This window comes from Peromyscus californicus, unplaced genomic scaffold (genome assembly GCF_007827085.1).
Source record: "Peromyscus californicus insignis strain IS unplaced genomic scaffold, ASM782708v3 Scaffold_4__1_contigs__length_199733344, whole genome shotgun sequence".
NCBI classification, from domain to species: Eukaryota; Metazoa; Chordata; class Mammalia; order Rodentia; family Cricetidae; genus Peromyscus; species Peromyscus californicus.
The window spans coordinates 161,131,142-161,157,040 of NW_026294562.1; the positions used below are offsets into that span (position 1 = coordinate 161,131,142).

Sequence of the window (25,899 nt, forward strand, 5' to 3'; positions counted from 1 at the left end):
GTTTTGCGGACCTTTAACTACATTTCCCACAGACCACCGGGCCACCTTCAAACTTTGCAGATTTGGGGTCTGACTCTGGCATTGGTGCGCAAAGGTTTCCCAGGGTGTGCAGGGCCTGGAGCTCAGATTTGTATGTGTGCGTGTCTTTGTGGGATGAGGTCATGATTAAGTGCGTGGTTGGGCTCTGATGCAGGACCTTTTGAGTGACCGTGATTGCCTGTGATGTGGGCTGTGATGGATTTGAAGTCATCCATTATGTAACGGTGCTGCCTTGACTTAGGATGGTACTGACTGGGTAATGGGGCCGAGCTTCATTTCTGCAGTTCCAGTTTGTTTTGGAGTTTATTGGAACACTCCTTGAAGACTACAGACTATATTTAGGTTAAACAGTGGACTTCCAATAAAGCATGGTTTGATTGTCTTCCTCGAGGAACTCCCAGCCTCCAGTGCCCGACTTAATACAGCCAGCTATCAATAGAAAGAGTGCCCGTCTAGATGCCAATTTTTGATCTTTGTTTTTTGAGACCAATCTCTCCATTATGTAGCTCTGGCTGTCCTGAAACTCCCTATGTAGACCAGGCTGGCCTCAAATTCACAAAGATCCATGCCTTTCTGCCTCCCAAGGGTTGGGATTAAAGGAATGGATCACCACACCTGGCCTCTTATTTTTAATATATCTGCACATTAAAAAACATGTTCTCAATAAGTCAAGCGTGGTAGTACACACCTTTAATCCCAGCCCTCGGGAGGCAGAGGTAGATGGATCTTTGAGTTCAAGGATAGTCAGCTACTCCAAGAAACACTGTCTCTGCAAATCAAAATAAAATTAAAACATTCTATCCCTTATCAGTTTGCTGCTTCTAAGCTCCAACTCCTTCCTTGCCTGCTTTGCAGTATTGAAACTGCGGTTCATAAATATTCCTCCTGGGCTAGCCGGGACAGTGGTAAGCTTTTGTAGCATGATGGAGAGATGGTAGTGGATGTGCCTCCTTCCCGTTGACTTTCACTCTTGCTGAGCTTCCCTAGTCTGCTCCTCCCACAGCACAACCTCCACCTACTCACTCTGACATCCCCTCGGAGGCTGTACAGCAAGCTCTGAGGAGCTGGCAGCAAGCTCTCTGAACTCAGCTTCTCTCTGCTCACTGCTTAGTTCAAACAAGTTCTCTTCAAGATTGCACAACCCCCACCCTGCAACTGCAGCAGACACTGGAAACCAGGCGTTCAGACACACGAACCTGTTGGGGCACACTTATATTCAAACCATAACTTGACATCCGGAGGCAAAAGATTTTGAAGGCAACCTTGGCTGAGTGAACCCTTGCCTCAAAATACATTAAAAGAGAACCTCAGAACTTACATGCTGCCAGGATAGAATATGACCATCTAGGATGCAGGATATACATACAACCAGAGATGTTTTAAAACAAAAACTTTTAACTATATTTGTGTGTGGAAGTCAATAGGACAGCATGCAGGAGTCAGTTCTCTGCATCCATCATGTAGGTTCCAGGGATCCAACTCAGGTCTTCAGGCTTGACAGCAATGGCCTTAATCAGCTGAGTCATTTCACTGTCCCCTCAAATTTATTCATATAACACTGTGTCACAAGTAATACCGCTGAGAACCAAAGGTGAAAACAGATTGTCTCCCACTCAGTGTTATTCCCAATGATGGAATGCACACTACTGGGCACACACTGACTTGTAGGTCAGCCACTGTGCTCTTATAAAGAACACCCCACAAAACACACAGCCCTTCATGCTATCTCACACAGGTGTGCTCTCCAAATCTCCCACCCCAGACATGAAGCCTGGCACTCGAGGCTCATTATATGGATAAGTGTTATAACCAGAGCCAAGTGCAATGTCTTCCTTGTAGTGTGATCGAGGGCAAGTGTGGTTGTTTAAATAAGAATGGCCCGGGGCTGGAGAGATGGATCATGGAGAGATGGCCCAGAGGGTAAGAACACTGGCTGTTCTGAAGAAGAAGAAGAAGAAGAAGAAGAAGAAGAAGAAGAAGAAGAAGAAGAAGAAGAAGAAGAAGAAGAAGAAGAAGAAGAATTAAATGCTTTCTTTTATATGAGTTGCTGTGGTCATGGTGTCTCTTCACAGCAACAGAATAGTGTGACTAAGACAAAAAGTAATTATCAAACCACATGGGCAAGGCCAGTATGTGTGTACATGCTTGTACAGGATGTATACCCAATACTCCAGAGGCAGTGGCAGGAGGATGACCACAAGTTCAAGTCTAGCTTGGGCTACATGGCAAGTTCCAGGTCAATGAAGCCTATATAGAGGAAACTCATCTTAGAGAAAAGAACAAAACACTCAGAAATCTTTTGTCAGGGTGTGTGAGTGAGTGGGGACACGAATCAGAAGGCCCTACTGACAGTGGAGCCAGAGAAAACATCTAGAGTTTGTTTTAGAAAACTTACAGACAGTGCAATTTATTGCTGTGTGTATATTTGCACCTTTATACATGCATGCATTTTTGTATCTGATCACAGAGACTATGAAGCAATCCCCAGACCTCAGAGGATGGCCTCGAGCATAATAACCCTTCTTAACTCCTCTTATCCTTTTCTTATTATTTTCTTTTTTGTTTTTTCAAGACAGGATTTCTCTGTGTAGCCTGGCAGTCTTGGAACTCGCTCTGTAGACCAGGCTGGCCTCGAACTCACAGAGATCCACTTGCCTCTGCCTCCTGAGTGCTGGAATTAAAAGTGTGTGCCACCACAGCCCAGTTCTATCCCCCTGTTTTTCTGTTGGCTTAATGGTGGCTGCACATGAGCCTATTGATATTTTAATTATCATCTGCCACCCCACTACTCAGCACCCTGCCGGCCACTCAAGTAGCAGCCTGGCAGGACTTCTGGTTGTGCAGCTTGGGCTCTGCAGTGGCCATGATGTGCAGTTAAATTAAGTCTCTATCATTCTATTTATCAATATGACTCAGAAGTCAAAGGCTGGGTGAAAACCTGCTAGCTCAGAGAGGCTGAGTAGCAACTAACTGACCTTGCTTTTACATTGGAGACACCACAAGAGATATGTCTCTTCCCTTGTCCCAAACTCCAGCCCCACCCTTTCCTTCCTGTGTGTCTTCTCTTTCCAGGCTGCTGGCCTCCCTATGGGGCCAATTCCAGTCAGCTAGTTACTGGCTCTGCCCCCTGATTTGAGGTATAACTATCAGGAGTGTCAGAGTGCAATCAAAATATCCCATGTGGAGACCCACAGAGGTTTCCTAGTGAGAGCTGAGGTTGCTTTACCCAGCAGAGCTGCATTAGGGGATGATTGGACCATGGGCATGGTTACCAGGTGTTTGGAAGTCTCTGCACTTCGCTATGAGGTATGCTTTGATCTAGCAAGGGGGAGGTCTTTTACCCCATCACTTGGCATTGTTATAAAAAGCCCTTTTGAAGAGACAGAAGGGGCAGTGGATTTTGGTCCAGGTCCTTCTGAAGCTATCCCGTGTTTCTGTCTTTCTTCTTCTTGGCTAGGTCTATCTTTCTATCTAATATTTTCTTATCCCTCTTTCCTCCTCATAGGAACTCTTTAAAAGGTGGAAGCTGGCCTCCCACAATTCCACAACACCTACTTTTCTTAATACTACTAGTTGAACCCTATCTTATACACTTCTTGTCTAGATTTCTTCAACAACAGATCCAAAAGATTTTTAACCAGACTTTTAATCAACTGCTACTACAGGATTACCAGCCCCAGATATGAAGGCAGAGCCTGCAGCTCCCAATCATACTCTGATGACAAAGGTCAAGTTTGACCAAAGGATTTCAATGCCCCCATTGCACAGGAAGTAGTCTAATGATAATATTGCCCCTCTTTCCCAACCCTTTAGTGTATCAGTAATACACTAAAGGGGGGAATGTAAGCCCCTTGTGGCACTGAGTGGCCAGGCCCTGCCCCCAGGACCTCCGACCACCAGGTTCCAACAACGTAACACTCTAACTGCACAAACAGCCGGACCCAGTCCCCTGCCCTACAAAATAAAACCCCAAGCTCAGGACTCAAAACCCCACCAATCCCTGAGCTAGCTCCAAGCTCAGGACTCAAAATCCCACCAATCCCTGAGCTTGCTCCAAGCTCTGGACTTGAAATCCCACAACCCCCTGGGGCTGGGGACAGTTCAGTTGGCAAAGTGCCTGCCATGCAAGCATAGGACCTGAGTTCCATCCCAGAAGTCATGTGAAAAAAAACAGGTGTGGTGGTGCAAGCTTGTGACCCTGGTGCTTGAGGGATGGAGACATATGGGGTTCACTGGCCAGGCATCCTATTTGTAAAACTCCAACCTATAGAGAGACCCTTCATAAAACAAGATAGACAGCTTCTGAGAACCGAGGTTGTTCTCTGGAATACACACACACACACACACTTCAACATTTGAGTATGAACAGTATGATGTAACATGAATCTTAAAAGGTCTGATTAATAAAAAAAAAACTGGAGTCAGATACTGGGGTGAAAGCTGAAAGATCAGAGAAACAGAACAAGCCAGCCACGTTCTTACTTCTACGAAATCCCCAGCCTCAAGAGAGTGTGTTCCTGTTTCTTCACGCCTTATATACCTTTCTCTGCCCAGACATACTTCCTGGGATTAAAGGCGTGTGCCACCACTACCTGGCTCTGTTTCCAGTGTAGCCTTGAACTCACAGAGATCCAGACGGAGTGATAGGATTAAGTGTGTCACCACTTCTGGCCTCTATGTCTAATCTGGTAGTTGGCCCTGTCCTCCAATCCCCAGGCAAGTTTATTAGGGTACACAGTATATCACTACAGTATGACCTATAGGCCTTGGATAAAAGCTGTATTTTTCCCACTCACCTCCAATTTCAACAGTCTTGTAGATTTTCCAGTGTTGATCAAGGGAATGCTGAATGCTTCTGTTTCTCTAGTACATTTCGAATAAGGTATTAATTGTGGCTAAAGGCAACCCCAAGTTTGTTACACTACTATATTAAGATTTTGGCTGTGACTAAAAGCCTTTGTACATGCTTCTATTTACATTCCACTTTCCACCATAATATTGCTAGAGTTACCTTCTATTACTATTGTGCCTGCTCATCTGTATACATGTCTGGTGCCTGCAGAAGCCAGAGGAGAGTACTGGATCCTCTGGAACTGCAAATACAGCCTGTTGTGAGCCACTAAGTGGCTGCTGGGAACTATACCCCAGTCCTCTGCAAGAGCAGAACGTGTCTCTGAACTGCTGAACCATCTCTCCAGTCGAGAATTCTGTCATTTGAACTGCTGTCATATTGGGGATATTTGTAGTTGTTTTCCTTCTGAGTAAAATGATCTCATGCTATCAAAGGTCAGAGTTCTCTGGCAGTATCTATCAAAGCTGATTAGATCCTAAGACACAGCAATTCCACTCATGAATATACACAGAAAAGTGCATACAGGTACATTTTTATTATGGCCCTAAGCAGTAAACACTGTAAAAGTCCATCAATAGCAGAATGGGTAAAAGTGATATGCTTATGTAATGGTATTCTATTCAGAATAAAAATAAATGAACTTCTGCACATGCATTCATAACTGGACTCAGACAGTGAAACAAGCTGTGAATGAAAGAACATATGGTAAACAATTCAACTTCATATAAAGGTTTATAGTGTGTAAAAGCCAATTTACAATGTTAGAAGTCAGAACTGTGGTTAACATTGAGGAGGTAACAATTTTTATTTCATACAAACAAGTTGCATTTGGCCAACGATTTATTACTGATTTACAAGAAATATATGTACCTCATGAGACTGAAAATAAGCAACTTTGAATGGTTATAGCAATTCATCAGAGGTCAGTTTAGTCTGCTGAGTCCAGTAATAAGAAAATGAAGCCTGCGTTTTCATTTTATTGTCATTTAATTTATCCAATAGCATTTGTGTGTGTGATAGGCTAACAAGTAGTAAATGTAAGGAAGAGAACCTGAAAGCACTCAGTATTACAAAATAATCTCCAGGGCTTGGTGATACACGCCTTTAATCCCAGTACTCAGGAGACAGAAGCAGGTAGCTTTCTGATTCTGGTCTATGTACCAAGTTCCAGGCCAGCCAAGGCTACCTAGTGAGATTCTGTCTCAAAAACCTAAAAAACAAATAAATAAAAAAGTAAAATCACACCACTCACTGAATTCTCACATTTTCTGCCCTGTGAGTTTTCTGGTGGGCAATGAGGTTTGACTTACAACTGAAGAATTTTCCACACTCTTTACATTCATAGGGTTTTTCTCCTGTGTGAGTTTTCTGATGGCGAATGAGGTTTGATTTCCTACTAAAGGCTTTCCCACACTGGGAACAGCCGTTGGACTTTTCTCCTGTATGTATCCTGTAGTGAACAGTGAGAATTGCCTTCTGGCGGAAGGACTTCCCACAGTCATTACAGATGTAGGGTTTCTCGCCTGTGTGAATTCTCTGGTGGAGGGTAAGAGTTGTTTTCTGGCAGAAGGACTTCCCACAGTCAGTACAAATGTAGGGCTTTTCTCCTGTGTGAGTCCTCTGGTGGACAGTGAGGGTTGTCTTCTGGATAAATGCCTTCCCACACTCAGTGCACTGATACGGTTTCTCCCCTGTGTGAGTTCTCTGATGGTCCACGAGGTAGGACTTTTTTCTAAAGGCACTTCCACACTGCGTGCACTCATAAGCTTTCTCCCCCGTGTGTGTTTTGTGGTGTCTAGTGAGGGTTGCCTTCTGGCGGAAGGACTTCCCGCAGTCCATACAAAGATAAGGTTTCCCCTCTATATGTGTTTTTTCATGAAGCGTCAGGGCTGTCTTCTGACGGAAGGCTTTTCCACACTGGCTGCAAACATAGGGCTTCTCGCCTGTGTGGATCCGTTGATGCTCAATGAGGTAGGACTTCCTGCGAAAGCTGTTCCCACAGTAAGGACACTGGAAGGGCTTCTCCTCCATTTGAGATCTAGGCTGCATAATAAAAACTGACTTTCTGCAAAGGAATTTCCCATATTTGTTGTATGTAGAGGATTTCTTTTCCATAAGATTATGTGGATGAATACCAAGGTCTGACTTTTCTAAAAAAGCAATTTCGTCTTTATTGTAGCTGAAGTTTCCGTCTCCTCTGTGAGCTCTATTATTTGGAAATATCATTCCTCTCATAAGGAAGGAGCTGTCATATTCGTTACATTCAAAAGGCTGTTCTGGAATCTGCAGCTTCTGGCGTTGAGCCAGCTTTAGACCCCTTTCTATTTGTTTATGGAGGGTGGTTTCAGGATGAGTTTTCTCATGTTTGGAATTCAGGATTGATTTCTCCCATCCATTATCACCAAACTTCTCTCTTACAGGGTTCATATCTCTATTAATGAATTCTGAAATATTTTTCAAAACTTTCCCATCAGATTTATATTCAAATAGTGTTTGGGAAATAATATGGTTCTTGCCTGGTATAAGAGTTTTCCCATAAATATTGGTTCTCTCCTTAATTAGTTTCTTGTGGTTGATGATTACAATGGATTTAGAATGCTTGTCTTGGTAGTCTTTGAACTTCATCAAAACATCTTCATCTTCTAGGAAAGAATATAATTAATTAGCAATTCTTAAAATACACACACACACACACACACACACACACACACACACACACACACCATGATGTCTTGTTATTATGGTTTACAAAATGAATAGAATAAATCTTTTATTTTTGAGACAAGGTCTTATGTAGATGTTGATCTTGAAGTTGCTATGTAGCCAAAGGTTGGTGACTTCAATTTCTGATCCTTCTCTTCACACACACACACACACACACACACACACACACACACACACACACACACACACACCACTGCTAAGATTAAAGACATGTGTCGTCAGCACTCCCCACTTGTGTAGTACTGGGGATTCAAGTCAGGGCTTCCAGCATGGTAGGCAAGTGTTCTACCAACTGATCTATATTCTTGCCCCTTAGTTATCTCCTAGGGTGGGAAACCTACACAACAAACACAGTCCTGGTAAGCCACTGAAGGAGGAAAAAACCTTTAAAACAAAGTTGCATTTTTTTCCTGCAAATATAAGCTGCATAGGAAAAGTATAACACATGCAAGGATAAACAAGTATAACACATGCAAGGATAAACAAGTATAACACATGCAAGGATAAACAAGTATAACACATGCAAGGAAAAACAAGTATAACACATGCAAGGATAAACAAGTATAACACATGCAAGGATAAACAAGTATAACAGCAAAGATAGATGGCGGTGAGAGGGGGCTTTGGAAGGGGGAGATTCATACAGATAAGGTGGGCCCAGCAAGGGTAGTTCGTGGTTTTTGTTTTGTTGTGTTGAGACAGGGTTTCCCTATGTACCTAGGGTTTTTTTAAGGTAGAGGTGGGGGTAAACTGCAGTACAAAATGACAGCAGGAGTGAAGCTCACATATTATTTAGAGTGTAAAACTTACACAAGTACAATTCCACTTATCTGTACTTCTAAGAAACTGAAAATTTGTTCATATTAGTAAGTGGAGTTATATTTTCTCCCTAAGAACCTCAAACACCTCCAGGGACATGCTGTTATCCACAAAGTCTAATTGTTCTGAAACTGGAATAAAATTGGAAAATAAATTCAGAGAAGTATTTCCTGAAGTTAGAATAAAATTATTGCCCACTTAAGAAATATTTCAAATACTTGTTTATTATTATTATTATTATTGTTATTGTTTTGTTTTGTTTTTTGAGACAGGGTTTCTCTGTGTAACAGTCCTGTCTGTCCTGGAACTCACTCTATAGACCAGACTGGCCTCGAACTCACAGAGATCCGCCTGCTTCTGCCTCCCGAGTACTGGGATCAAAGGTGTGCACCGCCACTGCCTAGGTCCTGCTATTTATTTTAAATATTCTCAAAGCCCCACCCCCCAACCCTGTGTGTGTGTGTTATGCACACATGAATGCAAGTGATCAAGGAAGTCAGAGGCATCAGATCCCCTGGAACTGGAGGTACAGGTGTCAGAACACGGTCCATGGATGAAGCTGTGTGAGATTTCTGAGTGCTTGCAAGAAAACAAGACAAGAGTCTTGTAACCTCTGTTCCTCCATAACGTGGGTTGTTCTTGGAATCTGCTTTCATGCCCCTCCCAGGTGTAGTAAATAGGAGTGGTTTACTTCAGATTACCCATCATTTTACTCACCATTATTCAGAACGTTATTTCCAAGCATGAGCTGTCCTCTTGACTGTATACAGTGTGAACTAATGTGTCCTTGCCCTTGTGACTGTCCCGTGAACTCCAGGGAACTTTGTTCACATGACCTGGTTTAACCCTCAGAGTGCCCTCAGAGTATGAACTGTCTGGTACCCTGGATAAAGTTGGCTGTTACATGAGAAGTTAGTCCACCTCATTTTTAGGCTCCACTCTCCCAGGTTCACACTGCCAACTAGAGCAGTGACAATATGGGTGCTGGGACTCAAACTCAGGTCCTCTGCACAAGCAATACATTCTTTTAACCTCTGAGCCATGTCTCCAGCCCCAAACAACTAGTATTTTAACATGGCTATATTATGTGAAATATCTAATTTAATCATGCTGCTTTCCTAACAAATTAAAATATGCCATTATAGTGAGAGAAATGGGCTGAAACATCTACTTGAAGTTATTCATGTAAAACAAAGAAATCCCTATTTGAGACTAGATCAGACTATTATCATTCACAGGACTTTTACAAAGTCAAGAACTAAGAGTGGAGAAAGTTCCGTGGGGCTGTTGAGATGGCTCAGCGGTTAAGAGCACTGGCTGCTCTTCCAGAGGTCCTGAGTGCAATTCCCAGCACGCACACGGTAGCTCCCAACCATCTCTAGTGGGATCTGATGCCCTCTTCTGGCCTGCAGGTGTACATGCAGGTGTACATGCAGATAGAGCACTTGCACACCTTGAAAAAGAACAGAGCAAGAGTGAAGACAGAGCCGGGCGGTGGTGGCGCACGCCTTTAATCCCAGCACTCGGGAGGCAGAGCCAGGCGGATCTCCGTGAGTTCAAGGCCAGCCTGGGCTACCAAGTGAGTTCCAGGAAAGGCGCAAAACTACACAGAGAAACCCTGTCTCGAAAAACCAAAAAAAAAAAAAAAAAAAAAAAAAGAGTGAAGACAGTTCCTCCAGGAACAAACACATCAGGACACCTGTGCAAGAGTGATGGGATGGGCTTCTCAAAACGTTATGGCAGCACACGCCTCTAAGAAAAAGAAATGATTCTAGTCTTCTTCATTCCAGGTTCTGTTCCAAGAAGGGGTAACTCCCTGGCTCCCTTGGTCTGGAAGCGAAATAGCTGATGGGTCTCACAGCCGAAGCTGGCCTCTGTCCTAGCTAGGGTCACTACTGTTGTGACAAAACACCATTACTGAAGCAACCTGAGTAGGAAAGGGCTTATTTGGCTCACACTTCCACAGCACTGTTTGTCAATGAAGGAAGTCAGGACAGGAACTCAACCAGGGCAGGAACCTGGAGGCAGGAGCTGATGCAGAGGCCACGGAGGGGTGCTGCTTACTGGCTTGCTGCCCATGGCTTGCTCAGTCTGCTTTCTTATAGAACCCAGGACCAGCAGCCCAGGGCTGGCACCACCCACAATGGGCTGGACCCTCCCGCATCAATCACTAATTAAGAAAATGCCTTACAGGCTTGTGTACAGCCCAATCTTATGGAGACATGATCTTAATAGAAGCTCCCTCCTCTCTGATGACTCTAGCTTGTGTCAAGTTGACATAAAACTATCTCGCACAGCCTCAACTTGCTAGGTAACCAAAGATGCCCTGGAAGTCAGTTTTTAAACGGTATTTATTTACTTTTGTGTGCACGTGCACCTGAGCGCACATTTGCAGGTGGAAGAAGGAGGACAATCTGTGCGAACTGCTTCTCTCCTTCCCCACGGAGCCCTGGGAAGTGAACTCAGGTCTGCAGGCTTGGCAGCCCTGCAGGACCTTGGCCAGCCCATCATTTCTACTTCTTCCTCCTCTACCATCTCTGTCTTGTCTCAGTTCCCTTGAGCCCGCTATGCCCCCTCCAATCCTCTGCCTTTTCAACCACTATTCATCCATGCCAGAACCTGCCCTCTCTACTCCAGCTGCTAAGGAAACTCCCTACCCCTCCTAGGGACACTTAAAGAACTCAGGACCACCAGAATTACCTGTGCTAAGAAACAAAAGACTCTTAGGAAACAAACAGTTTTAAAAGAGGTGGGCTCTAGAGAGATGGCCACAAGGAGGCTCTTCAAATTGATCACATTTGTCTTGCTAAGATGACACAGTGAAAGGAACTTCGGTGGAAGCATTTGTCTGGCATATGTAAAGTGCTCTGGTTCCACCCCTAGCACTTTACATATTTTTTTTTTACACAACAAAGCAGATACTGTACAGAAAGGGTGGGCACACCACTGTACTTTACAGGTCCCTGGCTAACATCTTTAGAACAAAAGCTGTAAGGTGATTGTGTTGTGTCTCTGTATGTTCATGCTTGCCCGTGTTTGCAGTATCCTCACACATTAACATGCACATACACATATACACAAACTCAAAAAGAAATGAAAACACTAGTTTGCAAATATACAAGCAAAGTGTTTTTACTTCAAAAGTGCATTTTATGGGAGTAGGGTAGGGTGTATAGGTGTTTGTGTGGGGGTGAGCACATACGTGTGTGCGTGTGTGCGTGCGTGTGTGTGTGTGTGTGTATGTGTGTGTGTGTGTGTGTGTGTGTGTTGTGTGTGTGTGCATGTGCGCGCCAGAGGTTGATACTGGTGTCTTTCCAAATTGCTCTCTATCTCCTTTTGTAAGAAAAACAAACAAACAAACACCACAAAAGACTTAAACATCTAAAACCCTGTATGAATCTTTCAACTATGAAGCTGAGAGGAAGAAAATGGGGTAGAATAGATAAAACTAATTCTAGTAAAATTCAAAACTTAGTGGGAGGAAGGTTTCAGAAGAGACTTATTGGGAATGACTGAGTTAACAGTCTTTATCTTGACTGGGATTTGGAACATGGGTCTATCTATTTGTCAGAATTGGAAGAACTATGTGCCAGACCTCTGTGTACATAATGGTGGCATTCTGTCCCACCCCTTGGGGACCTGCCCTGCGTCCTGATGTAAATTCTCTTTTAAGGAAAAACCCCTCCCTTCTTCTTCCTCTCCCCCGCATGAGGCGTGCACACCTCCACTTTCCCTCTTTCTCTCCCCCCTTTCTTCTCCCCACCAAATAAAACCCTGCACTGAGTGCTGTCTGCATGGTGTCTCTGTCTCTCACCCGCCGAGGCCTGTGTGCTGTATCATTACACATCATACCTACAAAGCCTATAATGGATTCTCGGTAAGATAACAGGAACCACCATACATTTATTTATTCCTTCCTTCCTTTCTTTTTTTTTTTTTTTTTACGGTTCTTTGAGACAGGGTTTCTTTGTGTAGCCCTGGCTGTCCTGGAACTCTGTAGACCAGGCTGGCCTCGAACTCACAGAGATCTGTCTGCCTCTGCGTCTGAGTGCTGGGATTAAAGGCGTGGGCCACCACTGCCTGGCAGTTTTCCAGTTTTGTAACATGACACTTCTGGAGCTCCCCAATGGTGATGGTTGCAAACACACAAACAAAAATGTGAATGTAGTTCATGCCCCTGAACTACGTGCTTAAAATGATAACAATGGTGAACTGCACTCTACCGCAGTTCTAAAATGGATACCCAGACCATCAAAGCTGTCAGTGCCTGAGATTCAGCACTAGAGGATTCTGTTTGGGGCTTTAACAGCTGGGCAACCACCCCACCTTGAACTTCTGTTTTCTTAGGAAGCGTCAGAGATCAAACCCAGCTCCTTGGGTGTCTTAGGTGCTCCAGCACTGAGCTACGTCTTCATCTGTCCCACAAACTCTAATATCTATGACTTACCTAGATAGCTTTGACTTGGGAACATTCTCTCTGTCCATAGCTCTTCTCCTTGTTCCAATTTTCGGATCATATCAGGCTTTGTTATGTGAAATCCTGATAATGAAGAAAGGGAGAGGAAGGAAGGCGGAGGGGGTGGGGGGAAGAAAAGTGAGACTTGATCTCAATTGCTGGGACTCTAAACTACTGAGAGAGACACAACTTCATGGTGGCACATGGGTTACAAATTAATGTCTTCCCAAAGTTAATAATCATATATCCTGAGGCTGGAGAGATGGCTCAGCAGTTAAAAACACTGGCTGCTCTTCCAGAGGACCCAGGTTCAATTTCCAGCACCCACATGGCCACTCACAACCATCCTTAAGTTTCAGGGGATCAGACATCCCTCCTCTGCCCTCTACAGGCATCAAGCACACACATGGTTCACACACACAGGTAAAACACTCATATATATTAAATAAAAATAAGTCCTTAAAAAACCGTATATTGGGCCAGGCATGGTGGTGCATACCTTTAATCCCAGCACTCAGGAGGCAGAGGCAGGAGGATCTCTGTGAGTTCAAGGCTAGCCTGATCTAGATAGCAAGCCCCAGAACAACCAGGAGGATTACACTGAGAGGCGATGTCTCATAAACAAAATAATACGTTCTGCTAACCACGGAGAGTCACACCGGCGGGAGGAGACGCCTCCGTTGGTGATGTACCTGCTGCTCAAGCATGAGAACCCGATTTTGGAATTCTGGAAAGGATATGAGTGACACTTACCCACGGAGATGAGGTGGCCATAGTTTTCCAACATCACATCCCTGTAGAGCGCCTTCTGAGCAGGATCCAGCTGCTGCCACTCGTCCTGGGTGAAGTCCACGGTCACATCCTTGAGTGACAGGGACCCCTGTAAGGGCACACTGTAGCAGTTCATCCTGAAGTTATTGGAAATGGGTTAGAACTAAATGTTGGGGACTAGTCTGGGGATGATCAGTGGATGAACTAGTTTTAAAATTTTATCTTTGAAAAAGATTTGTTTATTTTATGTGTATAAGTATTTGCCTGGCTACAGTATGTGTACCACATGGCTTCAGTGTCTGAGGAGGCTAAAAGAGGGTGTCAGATCCCTAGAACTGGAGTTCCAGGCTGTTGTGAGCCTCCTGTGTGGGTACTGGGAACCAATCCAAGTCTTCTCCAAGAGCAGCCAGTGACCATTTTTGAGGGGAGGAGAGTTAAGACTACGTCTCTCTCTCTATGTAGCTCTGGCTATCTTGGAACTCACTATGGAGACCAGGCTGCCTGTGCCTCTGCCGATGAGTACTGGGATTAAAGGTGTGTGCCACCAACCTGATATCAGCAGCCAGTACTCTTAATCACTGGGCCACCTCTCTAGCTCCTTAATTGTGCAATTTGTGCTACACACACACACACACACACACACACACACACACACACACACACATACACACACACACACACACACACTCTTTCTAAAAATACATCCAGTAATATTGAGCTTTTATCTCATGTTAAAAATATAAATAATCTTAGACCACAGTTTTGTGGCCACTGATTTACTGGTGGACCAAAATGATAAAAGCCTTGATTCTACTTGGGAGAAGTTATAAAGAGAGGCATATGAGAAACATTCACTCAGTAAGGATCAAAAACACAATGAGGGGAAAATGTACACAGAAAATGCATCACAAAGCAAAGAAAATTTCATCCTGTAATCTGAAGCTTCACTGAGCGTACAAAATTTTGAACTAAGAATAAATCCGTATTGCAGGAATAAAAGACATTGGTTTTCAAAAACTCATGGGATGCCTCTAATCTCAGCACTTGAGAGGCAGAAGCAGGTGGATCTCTGTGGGTTCAAAGTCAGCCTGGTCTACAGAGTGAGCTCCAAGCCAGCCAGGGTTACACAGTCAGACTGTCTTAAAAAAATGAGTAAAATTTTAAATGAATAAAAATTCATGGAAGGAGGCCAGTTAGTAAACAGCATGTTAGCGAACAGGCTTTGAGACCAAAAAGGCAACAAGCTGCAGGAACGGAGACAGCGAGTACACCAGGAGTAATACTGGACCCTCTTCCTTCAAGGCACAGCTCTGAAAAACGAACTCACAAATGAAGAGCCGGCTCAGGGGTTAAGAGTACTCCATGCTTTTTCAGAGGACCTGGGTTTGGTTCTCAGCACCCACATAACTCAGTGGTTAAGAGTACTCCATGCTTTTTCAGAGGACCTGGGTTTGGTTCTCAGCACCCACATTAGGCTGCTCTCAGTTGCCTTTAACTGTAGTTCCAGACACTCAAATACCTTTCTCTCCCTTCCAAGAGCACCTGCACACATATGGTGCACACATGTGTGACTCACAGGCACACACACATTCAAATTAAAATAACAATTTTTGTTTTGTTTTTTTGAGACAGGATTTCTCTGTGTAGTCTTGGATGTCCGGGAACTCAATCTGTAGACCAGGTAGGCTGGCCTCAAACTCAGAGATCTGCCTGCCTCTGCCTCCTAAGTGTGGAATTAAAGGCATGCATCACCACTGCCTGGCTAAAATAACAAATAAATGGACTTAACATGGCATCATGGCACATTTAATCCCAACACCTGGAAGGCTGAGGCAGGTGGACCTCTGTGTATTCCAAGCCAGCTTGGTCTACATATCGAGTCCCAAGACAGCCAGGGCTACACAGAAATACCATGTTTCAAAAAACTAACAAAAATTTTTAATAATAAAAAATTGACTTGATCACGTTTCCAACATATTCATTGTTATTGATAAACCATCAACAGGCATGAGTGGCAACTTACATAGTTGATCACTACTACTCTTGAATGCACTCTGTTAGTATTTTTTTTTCCTTTCCAATATATGATCTTGTATATTCTATTGCAATGCACACAGGCCTGACCATGAAGTGGGCTTGAGAGATGGCTCAGCAGCTAAAAGCACTTGCCACTCTTCCAGAGACTAGAGTTTGGGTGCCATCACCCACATCTGGAAGCTCACAACCAGCTGTAACCCCAGCTCCAGGGAATTTGCTGACCTCTTTTGGCTTCCACAGGCACCCACATTAATACACACACACACACACACACACACACACACACACACACACACACACACGAATACAAATTAAACATGAAAAACATAATATAAGTTATATGGTAACATTCCTCAAAAACAAACAAATGAAACCAGAGTCTGACTCATGAAGCTGGACAGGAGGCGTGGGCCATGGTGCAGGCTACTGGAGAAGGCTGAGAATGCCTTAGGTAGGGAAGACGATTAGGTAACCACTCCTGGAGATTATGCTGCGGATTAGTGGGCTAACGGAGGACCACCGGTTCCCACCTGATGGGGTTTGAGACAACTGGTTGTAACAGCCTGGAGAAGGAAGAGGACAGCTCTTGGGCTCACTGCCAAGGTAAGTATGTGAAAGCTGGGAGTGGGCAAGTGGAACAAGAGCCGAATGTAGTGGTGCATGCCTATAATCCCAGGACTCAGGAAGCAGATGCAGAAGGCTGGCCTCAGCTACACAGTGAGTTCCATACTACTAGGACCATACAATGAAGCCCTGTCTCAAAATAAACAACAAAAAAAAAAGAAAAGAAAATCAAAACAGGAAACAGAGGAAATAACAGGCTGGATCACAGAAGGTCACGAAGGAAATGAAGAGTGTATGGAATGGGTAGGTGGTGACTGTTAGTGGGTAGTTTGTTTGTTTGTTTGTTTCCAGGAGAGCCTGAAAGCTGTTATGTAGTTGAGGATGACTTTGAACTACTGATCCTCCTCTCTCCCCCTTCAGAACATCAAGACTGTAGACCTGTGCCTCCACGCCCAGTTAATGTGGTGCTGTAGAGCTTGCTCTGTAGACCAGGAGCTCCATGCATGCTAAGCAAACAGTCTACCAACTGGGCTACACTCCAAGCCCTTGCATGTTGAATATATGGTTCTGATGTCTGAATGGACGGAGGTATTTCATAGTCACAGAATCAAATTAAGTGTAGTCTTGCAAAGCAATTCTGACTGTGTATACAGAAAAAGAGGACATAAAACAATGAACCGATTGAAACTTGGAGGAAAACCAATACTTTAAAGGTTGGTAGATGAGGAATTTTATGAAAGAAAAATATGAAAACAGGACAAGGTACTGCCTTCGATTCAAGGACAGATTATTCCAAGAGTGGACTAGCCCATGCATTTTCTTCTCCTGCAAGTGGATGTAAAATTTTAGAAGACAGATAAAAGAAAATAATAAACCAGTAATAGTACTGAATACTGAACAGATTTCCCCTGGTAGGAATTCCTGGCAGACAGGAATCAATAGAAAAATTAGAGAGGAGGGGGTAAAGAGACGGCTCAGTAGTTAAGAGCACTTATTGCTCTTACAGAGGACCTGGGTTCAGTTCCCAACACCCACAAGGTGGTTAATACCTGTTTGCAACTCCAGATCCAAAGGATGGACACCTTCTTCTGACCTCCAAGGGCACCAGGCACACACATGGTACACATACATACACACAGGCAAAACACTCATACACGTAAAGAAATCTAAGCTGGGCAGTGGTGGCGCATGCCTTTAATCGCAGCACTTGGGAGGCAGAGACAGGCTGATCTCTGTGAGTTTGGGGGCAGCCTGGTCTATGGAGCAAGCTCCAGGATAGCCAAGGCTAATTCAGAGAAACCTTGTCTTAAAAGATAAAATGAGGGGTTGGGGATTTAGCTCAGTGGTAGAGCGCTTGCCTAGCAAGCGCAAGGCCCTGGGTTTGGTCCTCAGCTCTGGAAAAAAAAATAAAAGAAACAAGCAAAAAAAGTTCTAAAAAACTTTTGTCTTTTACAAGGTCTCACTTTGGAACCCCAGCTCAAATCAGGATCCTCTTACCTGTCTCCCATATGCTGGGATTACATGTGCATCACCATGGCCAGTGGTCCAACCTCAGTTTTCTATACCAGTTCATATTCAAATGTCTACACTGAAACCCTCACATACAGGCCATCTTTCCACAAACTAATCACGTGACCCAACAATTTTACCTCCTACCCTTGTCTGCTCCTTGAGTACTCACAATTTAGATCTCAAGTCAGTGTCAAGATAAAAGTACAATAATTTACTTCTCTCTAAATCAAGACAATACATTTTTATTACAGCAGTACTTCTGTAAGGAGACAGACAAAGGAGACAGTGAGCAGTCTGTGAACGGTGGCCATAAATAGAAGGTATACCTGAGGAAGGCTTAAGGTCATCTGGTTGGAATTAGGTACCCGCACTGGAATCAGTGAGGCAGGTGAACCATGTACAGGAGAAAATTTGGAAGACATCACCTTAAATATTACAGCCCAGTGCCACTTGTCTCTCCAATCAGGACCTTAACTAGAGACCCTGGCCCTAGTCTAAAAACTGTTTCATGGAAGCAAATCCTAATATCCTGGCAGCTGAAGCAGCATTACTAAGCAAATGTCCCTATTTCCTGAAAGAAAAGAAAGGAACTATCTCACCTTAGACATGGCTTTGAGACTTGTGAGAGATGAACCTCGTCGTCTGGGTTCCTCTTTTGGAAAAGGGAGGAGTCCTATAAAGGCAAAGATGGAAGGACGTGAGGAGCCAGGAAGAAACCAGGCTCAAATTAGATCTCTCGGAATAACTCAATTACATCTGCATACATTTCCACTGTTTCCACATGCCATCTCTGGGTGCACTTCCAAAACCCAGGACAGAGGTCTGTGTAGAAGCAAACAAGTCTCGCTTTCTCGCCAAAACCAGAAACCCCATCTCTTGCTGAGCCAGGATGGATTCCGTAGAACCTGCTGCAGCTGGCAAATGCAACTTCTTGTTTTGCACTCTTCAATTTCCTGTGGAACACAGGTTTACAGAACAGGTCTGGGCTGTGACTCCGGTCCAGCACTTGCTAGCATAAGCAAGACTCTGTGCCCGATGCTCAGCACTGCCCCACCACAGCGTCTTCATGTTCTCTCTGCTGACCTGTACCGTCACCAGCAGGACATGCCATCACCTTCCCAGCCCTGGTGAAGCCTTTATCAGTTCTGTACTGTGGTCCAAGGTATATCTTTCTTATTGTGATAAACTTCCTTTAATGTGTTTAACATTTCCCCTTTCTTGTACTCTTATCTAGTTTGTTATACCTTTGCCATGGGTATTTTCTGATTTTTTTTTCTAGTGTTCTATCACTGAACTATACTCTCAGATCCTATTTTCTGCTTAAGATCCAAATCATTTTGAGAGTCGAATAACTTTTCTTAGTTTCTATTATTCGGCTTTCCATCGTGAAAATCTCCTCCTGTAAACTGTGTTTAGCTATGTATTGTTTTGTATAATCAATGTCTCCTCGATTAAAAGTAAATGCCATCTTTTTTTTTTCTTTTTGATTTTCAAGACAGAGTTTCCCTGTGTAGCCATGGCTCTCCTGGAACTCACTCTGAGGACCAGACTGGCCTCAAACTCACAGAGACCCTCCTGCCTCTGCCTCCCAAATGCTGGAATTACAGGCATGCGCCACCACCACCCATGATAAATATGTCATCTTTATCACATGTTATACTACATATGCTTCAAAAGACCTGGTCATATGTTACATTTCCCCATAGCTTAAAAATCTGGATTTTCTACTTTCTGTTTCAATCTCCTTACTGATTTGCTTGTAGTACACTATTTAAGAAGCATAGTTGGGGCTGGAGAATGGTTCGTGATTAAGAGTACTTGTTGCTCTTGCAGAGGACTCAGTTCCAAGCACCCACATGGCAGCTCATAGACACTGGTAACTCTAGTTCCAGGAGATACCCTCTTATGACCTCTGTGGGCAGCAGGCACACACATGATACAATACATACATGCAGGCAAAACACTCGTGCACATGAAAATGAATAAATTTTAAAAAGTTATATCAGCATAATATATAAGCATTACTCAGTACTAACAGTTAATTCAAGAAGTACGTACTGCATTAACACATTTAGAAGTACAGATACAGACACAGAAAAGAAATTAACCACTCTGACAATTTGCCAGCTCCCATTTGGCTAAGCAAAGTCCGAAGGACTGACTGCTACGGTGAATACTCTGGTTGGCAAAGTTATTTTAATTACTAAGATGAGGCTGTTCTTAGAAGTAAAAGTGTACTAAATATTTTTTTTTATAATTTTCAGGAGCAGAAGAATCCACTTACATAAATGTGTGGAAAGTGCTGCACTTCCTGCAGGCTCCCATGCAACACCATTCTTTCCAACACTGTTTTTATTTAACATTGTGCTTCCAGGTAAGTGGCCTCGCCACTGGGAATCATGAAAATCTTACCTATTCCTTCCCAACATTAGTGCCATCATATTTTCTAAGTTCCTACTTAGAAATTTGTGAAGCAGGCTTGCTGGCTACTAATCTGATAATCAAATAGTACATAACTTCCAGGCTTGGTGGTGCACACACCACATGGAATCCCAGCAGTTGGGATACATAATGCATCTGTCTTTAAAAAAAAATTACACATATGTGATCGTACGGCATACCTCAATCATTTAAATATTAAGGGTTCTACAGACATAAAACCATGAGAAACAACAGAAGAAAACACACAATTAGTGATAACCTTACAAACATCCTTCAGAAAACCACCAAACTATAGCCCCACATGTCATTCACGACCACAGAACCTGATACAATTCCAGGCAAAGTCCCTCACAATCACGTTAACAGATCACTTTCAATTCTCCTGCCTCAAATACAAGTCACACTTAATCTAAAAACAGACGCATGCCGCAGTAACCCTATGCAAGACTCCATCATCCATCTTTCACACATCCAAGGAGATCACACTCACCCCCCGCCCCACCAAAATAAAAACCATAATCAGGATGAGTCAAGGGAGACAAACCGCAACATGCACCCCACATCCTCACAGGCAACGCTCTTGCAGCCCAGGGTCCTGTTCCCAGGGACAGAGCTTTCTTGCGCTTAAACAAGCAAACTACCCCTGCGCCCTCGGGTCACCAGCAGTCATCCTCAGGGTCACGCCCACGGACCACGCCCGAGGCCCTGTGCTGTGGCTGAGTGTCCGGGTCCCGCTTCCTTACCCCCCAAATTACCAGGCCCGGCTCGGCCTCCTGGTTTCCTCCCGGGCCGCCCCATCTGGATTCGCTCTCTCCGACGCTCTCGGGATCCGGAGCATCCACTGCGGTCCTCTTCAGACGCCCCAGTACTCAGCAGCCTCACCCCCTGCCGTGGCTCAGCCATCTGCGCCTGCGCACACATCCCGGGGAGTCGCATTCCCAGGAGCCTCTGGGGCAGCCCGTTAGATGCTGCGCGCCTGTCCCTCGCCCTGCGCTGGTACCAATGTCCTCTTGGCTGGGTCCTGAATTACTTCCACCCAGACCTGCAGGCCGGTCCTAGAAGCTCGGCTTGGGGTCACCTTCCTCTGGCGTTGTGGTCATCTTTTTTTCTTTTTCTTTTCCCTGTGGACTGAGTTGAGCTGACCCGGGTCCGAGTGGCAGCCGCGCTTCCCAGTTCCTGGAACCCGAAGCGGGCATGTGGGACTTTGGGATCCTGTGGCTGTCGGCTGCTCGCCAGGGTCTGTGTGGTCGCGCGTGGGAATGCGTGGCTGCCTCGGTGTGGGGTGTGCCCAGTGGGGAGCGCTTGACTGGCCCTGATGAGGTTTGGGTGACAGAACGGACCGGGCTGTTTGCGATAATGTCATAGGGTGATCACTTGATCTTGTGGCAGCACTATGCATTGATCAACATGGGCCCAATGTACCCCCCCCTTTTTTTTTTTCTGCAGAGTATGGCAGAATTTCATTTTGACGGTTCTAGGCCGAAAAGTATGTGCAGGAGATCCTCTTGAGACTGTGGAAGAGACCGTGGTGCGGCCTCTGTTGCGTTCTCACTTCAGTCTGTACACATACAGTATTACTCTGCAGGAGAGGGTAGGCGTGCAGAGATGCCAATGAGAAGTTCCGTCGTTTCTCGGAATGTGTGCACTGGGATTTCGGTCACCGCCTCTGTCATTTCACCAGATAGCCACACTGCACACAATGTAGTGAAGTGGCTGTTAAGGGGGAAGTTGATATTTGAAACTTAGAGTGAAGATTCAGACTTAAATACCACAGCCGTGTGTTCAGTATGGAGCTCTTGGAATTTCCCCCAAAGCAAAGTGCAGGAGAAGATGGAGTATTGAGGTTCCAAGAATAGGATTCCAATGACCGTTTTAGAAGTCCTGTATTTATTAATGATTTTCCAATGATTTCATCCAATATGATGTATTAATTGGCCATTCAACGGAAAAAGGCAATGATAAAGCTACATTGATTCTCTACTTTGGACCAAACAATATTTAATCTGAAAGGGATATTTAATCTCAATTGTATGGTTTATTTTGGAAGGCAAATCTTACTATCAAAAATGTGTCATTATATTGATGAAATAAGATTTTTTAAATGCACAAGACGTTGTAGCCAAATTTCATTTGTTTTTAGTACTGTACTGTCATTTTCCAACTTACCTCTTCAAACTATTCATAATAGATTTCTTTCCCATTTCTTTAGAAAAATGCTTTAAATGTATATAGGTTTTACTGTGTTTTTTTGGGGGGGAGATGTAATTAATAGTCTCACTGAGAAAAGTATTCCATAACATAAGTTGACCTACGTATTTATACTTTTAGCATTGTCACTATGATGAGGCCCTAAGTGCTTGCTGCACAAGTGTGAGGGCCTGAGGTCCAGCCTAACGCCCACATAAAAACCTGGCATGGGATGGCACGTGCTTGTGATGCCAGTGCTGGAGAAGCAGACAGGTATCATGGCACTTCCCTTTAATCCCTACACTCCACAGGCAGAGGGTGTCCACCAGCAGGCCTTCACAGACACACACACACACACACACACACACACACACACACACACACACACACACACACACACGCACGCACAGAGAGAGACAGAGAGGAAGGAGGAGGAGACAGACAGACAGACTTTTGTTTTGTTTTGATACAGGGCTCATGGTGTAGCTCTGGATGGCCAGGAACATTTGTAGTCTATGCTGGCCTTGAACTCAGAGAGATATGCCTGCCCCTGCATCCCAAGCAGTAGGATTAAAGGCATACACCACTATGCCTGGCACATTTTTAAGAGAAAAAAATTTTTGGAAATGGAGTCTTACTGCGTAGTCCTGGCTGGTGGAGCTCTGCCTGCCTCTGCCTGTGGAGTGTAGGGATTAAAGGGAAGTGCCATGATACCTAGCAGGAATATGTATTATCAATGATTTGGTATACATTGTCATTTTCTGTTTCTCCCACCTCTAAAATTCATGTGAATTATTTAAATGATACCTCTCTAATTCTTAGTTGTGAAAGGAATTCAACCAACTAACTAGTTTTATTTTACTTCAGTGCATGTAGGAAGAAAAAGTAAATACGCTGATACTCAAATGAACCTTTTTAGTATTTACATCTTTGGGAATTATAAATCAATGTATTCATAATTACTAGGAGAACAGGAAGACGGTTATGTGAAGCAGTACTTAGAAATATGTTTTTTTTATTTTTTTGCATGAATTACGTTCAAGATATTAATTACATTCATGATATCCATTAATTACACTCATGATATTAATTACATTTGTGGTATTCATTGATTACATTTACAGTATTCATTCAATAACTATATTTATGATATTCATTACTTATATTAATTGTATTGATTTATTACATATTCATGATATTATGTCCTGATACTACTGTCCGTTTGTGGGGCTTTTCCATCACACAAAACAGAAATTCTGTACTTAGGAAATCATTGCTCTATATTCCTTTCTTCTCCATCTTGAGATAACGTCTAATCTTTCTGTCTCTATGAATTTGTATATTCTACATACAGAAATACGTTTTTAAATGTTGTTTCACAAATTAAGTGATTTCCACCAAATAATATTAATCTCCCCAAACCAAATTTCTTAGGAGATATCATTGTGTGAACAGCATTGCTGGTGCGGGAGAGATGGCTCAGTGGTTAAGGGCACTGGCTGTTCTTCCAGAGGACCTGGGTTAAGTTCCCAGCACTCAAATGGCACCTCATAACCATCTGAAATTTCAGTTCCAGGGATCTGGAGCCCTTTTCTGTCCTCCAAAGGTTTTGTACAAATGTGGTGTACAGTTACACATGCAGGTAAAATATCCACACACATAAAATAAATATTTAAAAACAGTTTTGATTAACTAATTTATGTGCATTGGTGTTTTGCCATCTCTCCAGCCTCTACAAGAAAAATCTTAAAAAAAAAAAAAACCTTTTAATCATGGGGGTGGCTGGAGAGATGGCCCAGTAGTTAAGAGCACTGGCTGCTCTTCCAAAGGACCTGGATTTGATTCCCAGCACCCACATGGTGGCTCACAACTGTCTGTAACTCCAGTTCCAAAGACTCTGATGCCCTCTTTGGTCTCTGCAGGAACCAGACACACATGTAGTACAGAGGTATACCTGCAGACAAAACATTACATTCAGGGATCTCTTAGAAAAAGAAAAAAAGAGGGGGATATGGGAATGATGGGATGGAAGGGTAGATTGTTGAATCTACTTTAAATAATAGAATAATATTGAATCTACTATAAGGGACAACTATTGATCTCAAGTATTTTGTAAGGACTTTTGTATATTGATATAAATTTAAGGTAATATTTGTTACAACACACTGAATCAGCAACTTCAACTCCACTGTTGTATCAGCAGTTAGGCCGCAAGGGCTGTAGCCAGAGGGAATTCTGTTCCTTCAGGCTCCAACTCTTGCAAAGCTATGAAGGGAACTTAACTAAACCTCTCTCCCTCTAAAGAACTCAAGATTCAAAGGTTAAGGTGGAATTCTGCTCCTCAGAGAGGCTGAATAGCAAGTAGCTCACCTCCTCTGCTTGCTCTCGTCCTCCAAAAAGTCCTTGTGCTTCTGTCTCCCACCTGTTGCAGGGGGTGAGGGGGGAGGGGAGGAGGGCATCTTTCCTTCACCCACACCACTACATGGCGGGTGAGAGGAGTGTGACCTGCTCTCCCATCTTTATACCCTCGAGGTCAGCTCATCCATGCCCCTGCAAACAGGGTCAGCTCTATTGTGCTGCCCAGGTGAGGTGTAGGACCCTCGCTCCTGAGTGCTTCAGCCAGTGAGGGGCAGGACCAGTTCTCCCTACTGTTGCAGCCAGTGAGGGAAGGGGCCAGTTCTGTACAGCCCTATCCTCTCAGTCTTTGGTGTTATTAGGAGTCATGGACATCTACAGAGACCATGGCTGCATTAGAGCCTGAACCCAGACATGAGTCCCAGCAGCAGCCCAGGCCTAGTCATCATCATGGCCTTGGGTGGCCATCAAACCACCAACCTCAGCCTACTCCTCACCACTTCCACCTCTTCAGATATGCCTCTGCCCACAGTACATGGACCATTCTCTCATTCTTCTCTCTCTCCACACCATGCTTATCACAATAGTACCCATCTCCCTGACATTACAAGGTGCCAGGTGGGCCCTTGTTTTCTCCTCAAAGCCCGGGATGAATCACCCCAGGTCTGCATATGGGTCTCTTTGTCCTGTCATGGCACTGGGTCCTCAGTTATATTTCTTAAGAAACAGAAACAAACATTTGGGAAGATTTATGAAATTTTATCTTGTTGGAAATGTGATATATCAATAGGCCAATTTACTTTTTTCCTTGGGACATTTTTTCTGGATGACTCATCCTTATTCTCAGATGTCTCATTTGTCCAGTGGTCTGCAGATTCCTTAGCCTTCATTCTCCTGGAAAGAGAAGAACAAAACCCTTCCCAAACCCTAATTTTGGGGAGGTTCCCTTATGGCAAGTTACATCTGATCAAATGAAAAGCATTTGTTAGTTTTATGGGTTAGTTTAGATTGAATGGCCACACTGTTTGATGAATCTTCTAATTGTTTGAATCTAATCTTCATAATATTGCGTGAGTTTCCTGAGCCTTGGAGGCAGTGATCTAGCTGTCTTATTATTGCTAAGCACTCCACTATCACTTAT

The 25,899-nt window shown here is 43.9% G+C and overlaps 1 protein-coding gene and 1 long non-coding RNA gene across 11 annotated transcripts; one reads left to right on the forward strand and one right to left on the reverse strand.

Moving 5' to 3' along the window:
* Nucleotides 1-5,407: 5,407 nt before the first annotated feature.
* On the reverse strand, nt 5,408-21,152 carry Znf382 (zinc finger protein 382). 10 transcript variants are annotated; one of them, XM_052761802.1, is made up of 6 exons: nt 20,972-21,076; nt 18,539-18,727; nt 18,374-18,447; nt 13,644-13,798; nt 12,882-12,974; nt 5,408-7,533 (listed from the first exon to the last, which is right to left on the reverse strand). In XM_052761802.1, the coding sequence occupies exons 2-6, from the start codon at nt 18,560-18,562 to the stop codon at nt 6,140-6,142; spliced, it is 1,740 nt and encodes a 579-aa protein (XP_052617762.1). In that variant the 5' UTR covers nt 18,563-18,727; nt 20,972-21,076; the 3' UTR covers nt 5,408-6,139. The 10 variants fall into 10 exon arrangements, with proteins under 10 accessions (XP_052617762.1, XP_052617765.1, XP_052617761.1 ...); XM_052761805.1 differs by having other exon boundaries at nt 13,644-13,783; nt 20,960-21,066; XM_052761801.1 differs by having other exon boundaries at nt 20,960-21,066.
* A 187-nt stretch (nt 21,153-21,339) lies between these two features.
* LOC128125022 (uncharacterized) lies at nt 21,340-23,494 on the forward strand. The gene is made up of 2 exons (XR_008223080.1): nt 21,340-21,453; nt 21,663-23,494. It is a non-coding gene; the product is annotated as an uncharacterized LOC128125022 (long non-coding RNA).
* Nucleotides 23,495-25,899: the final 2,405 nt, after the last annotated feature.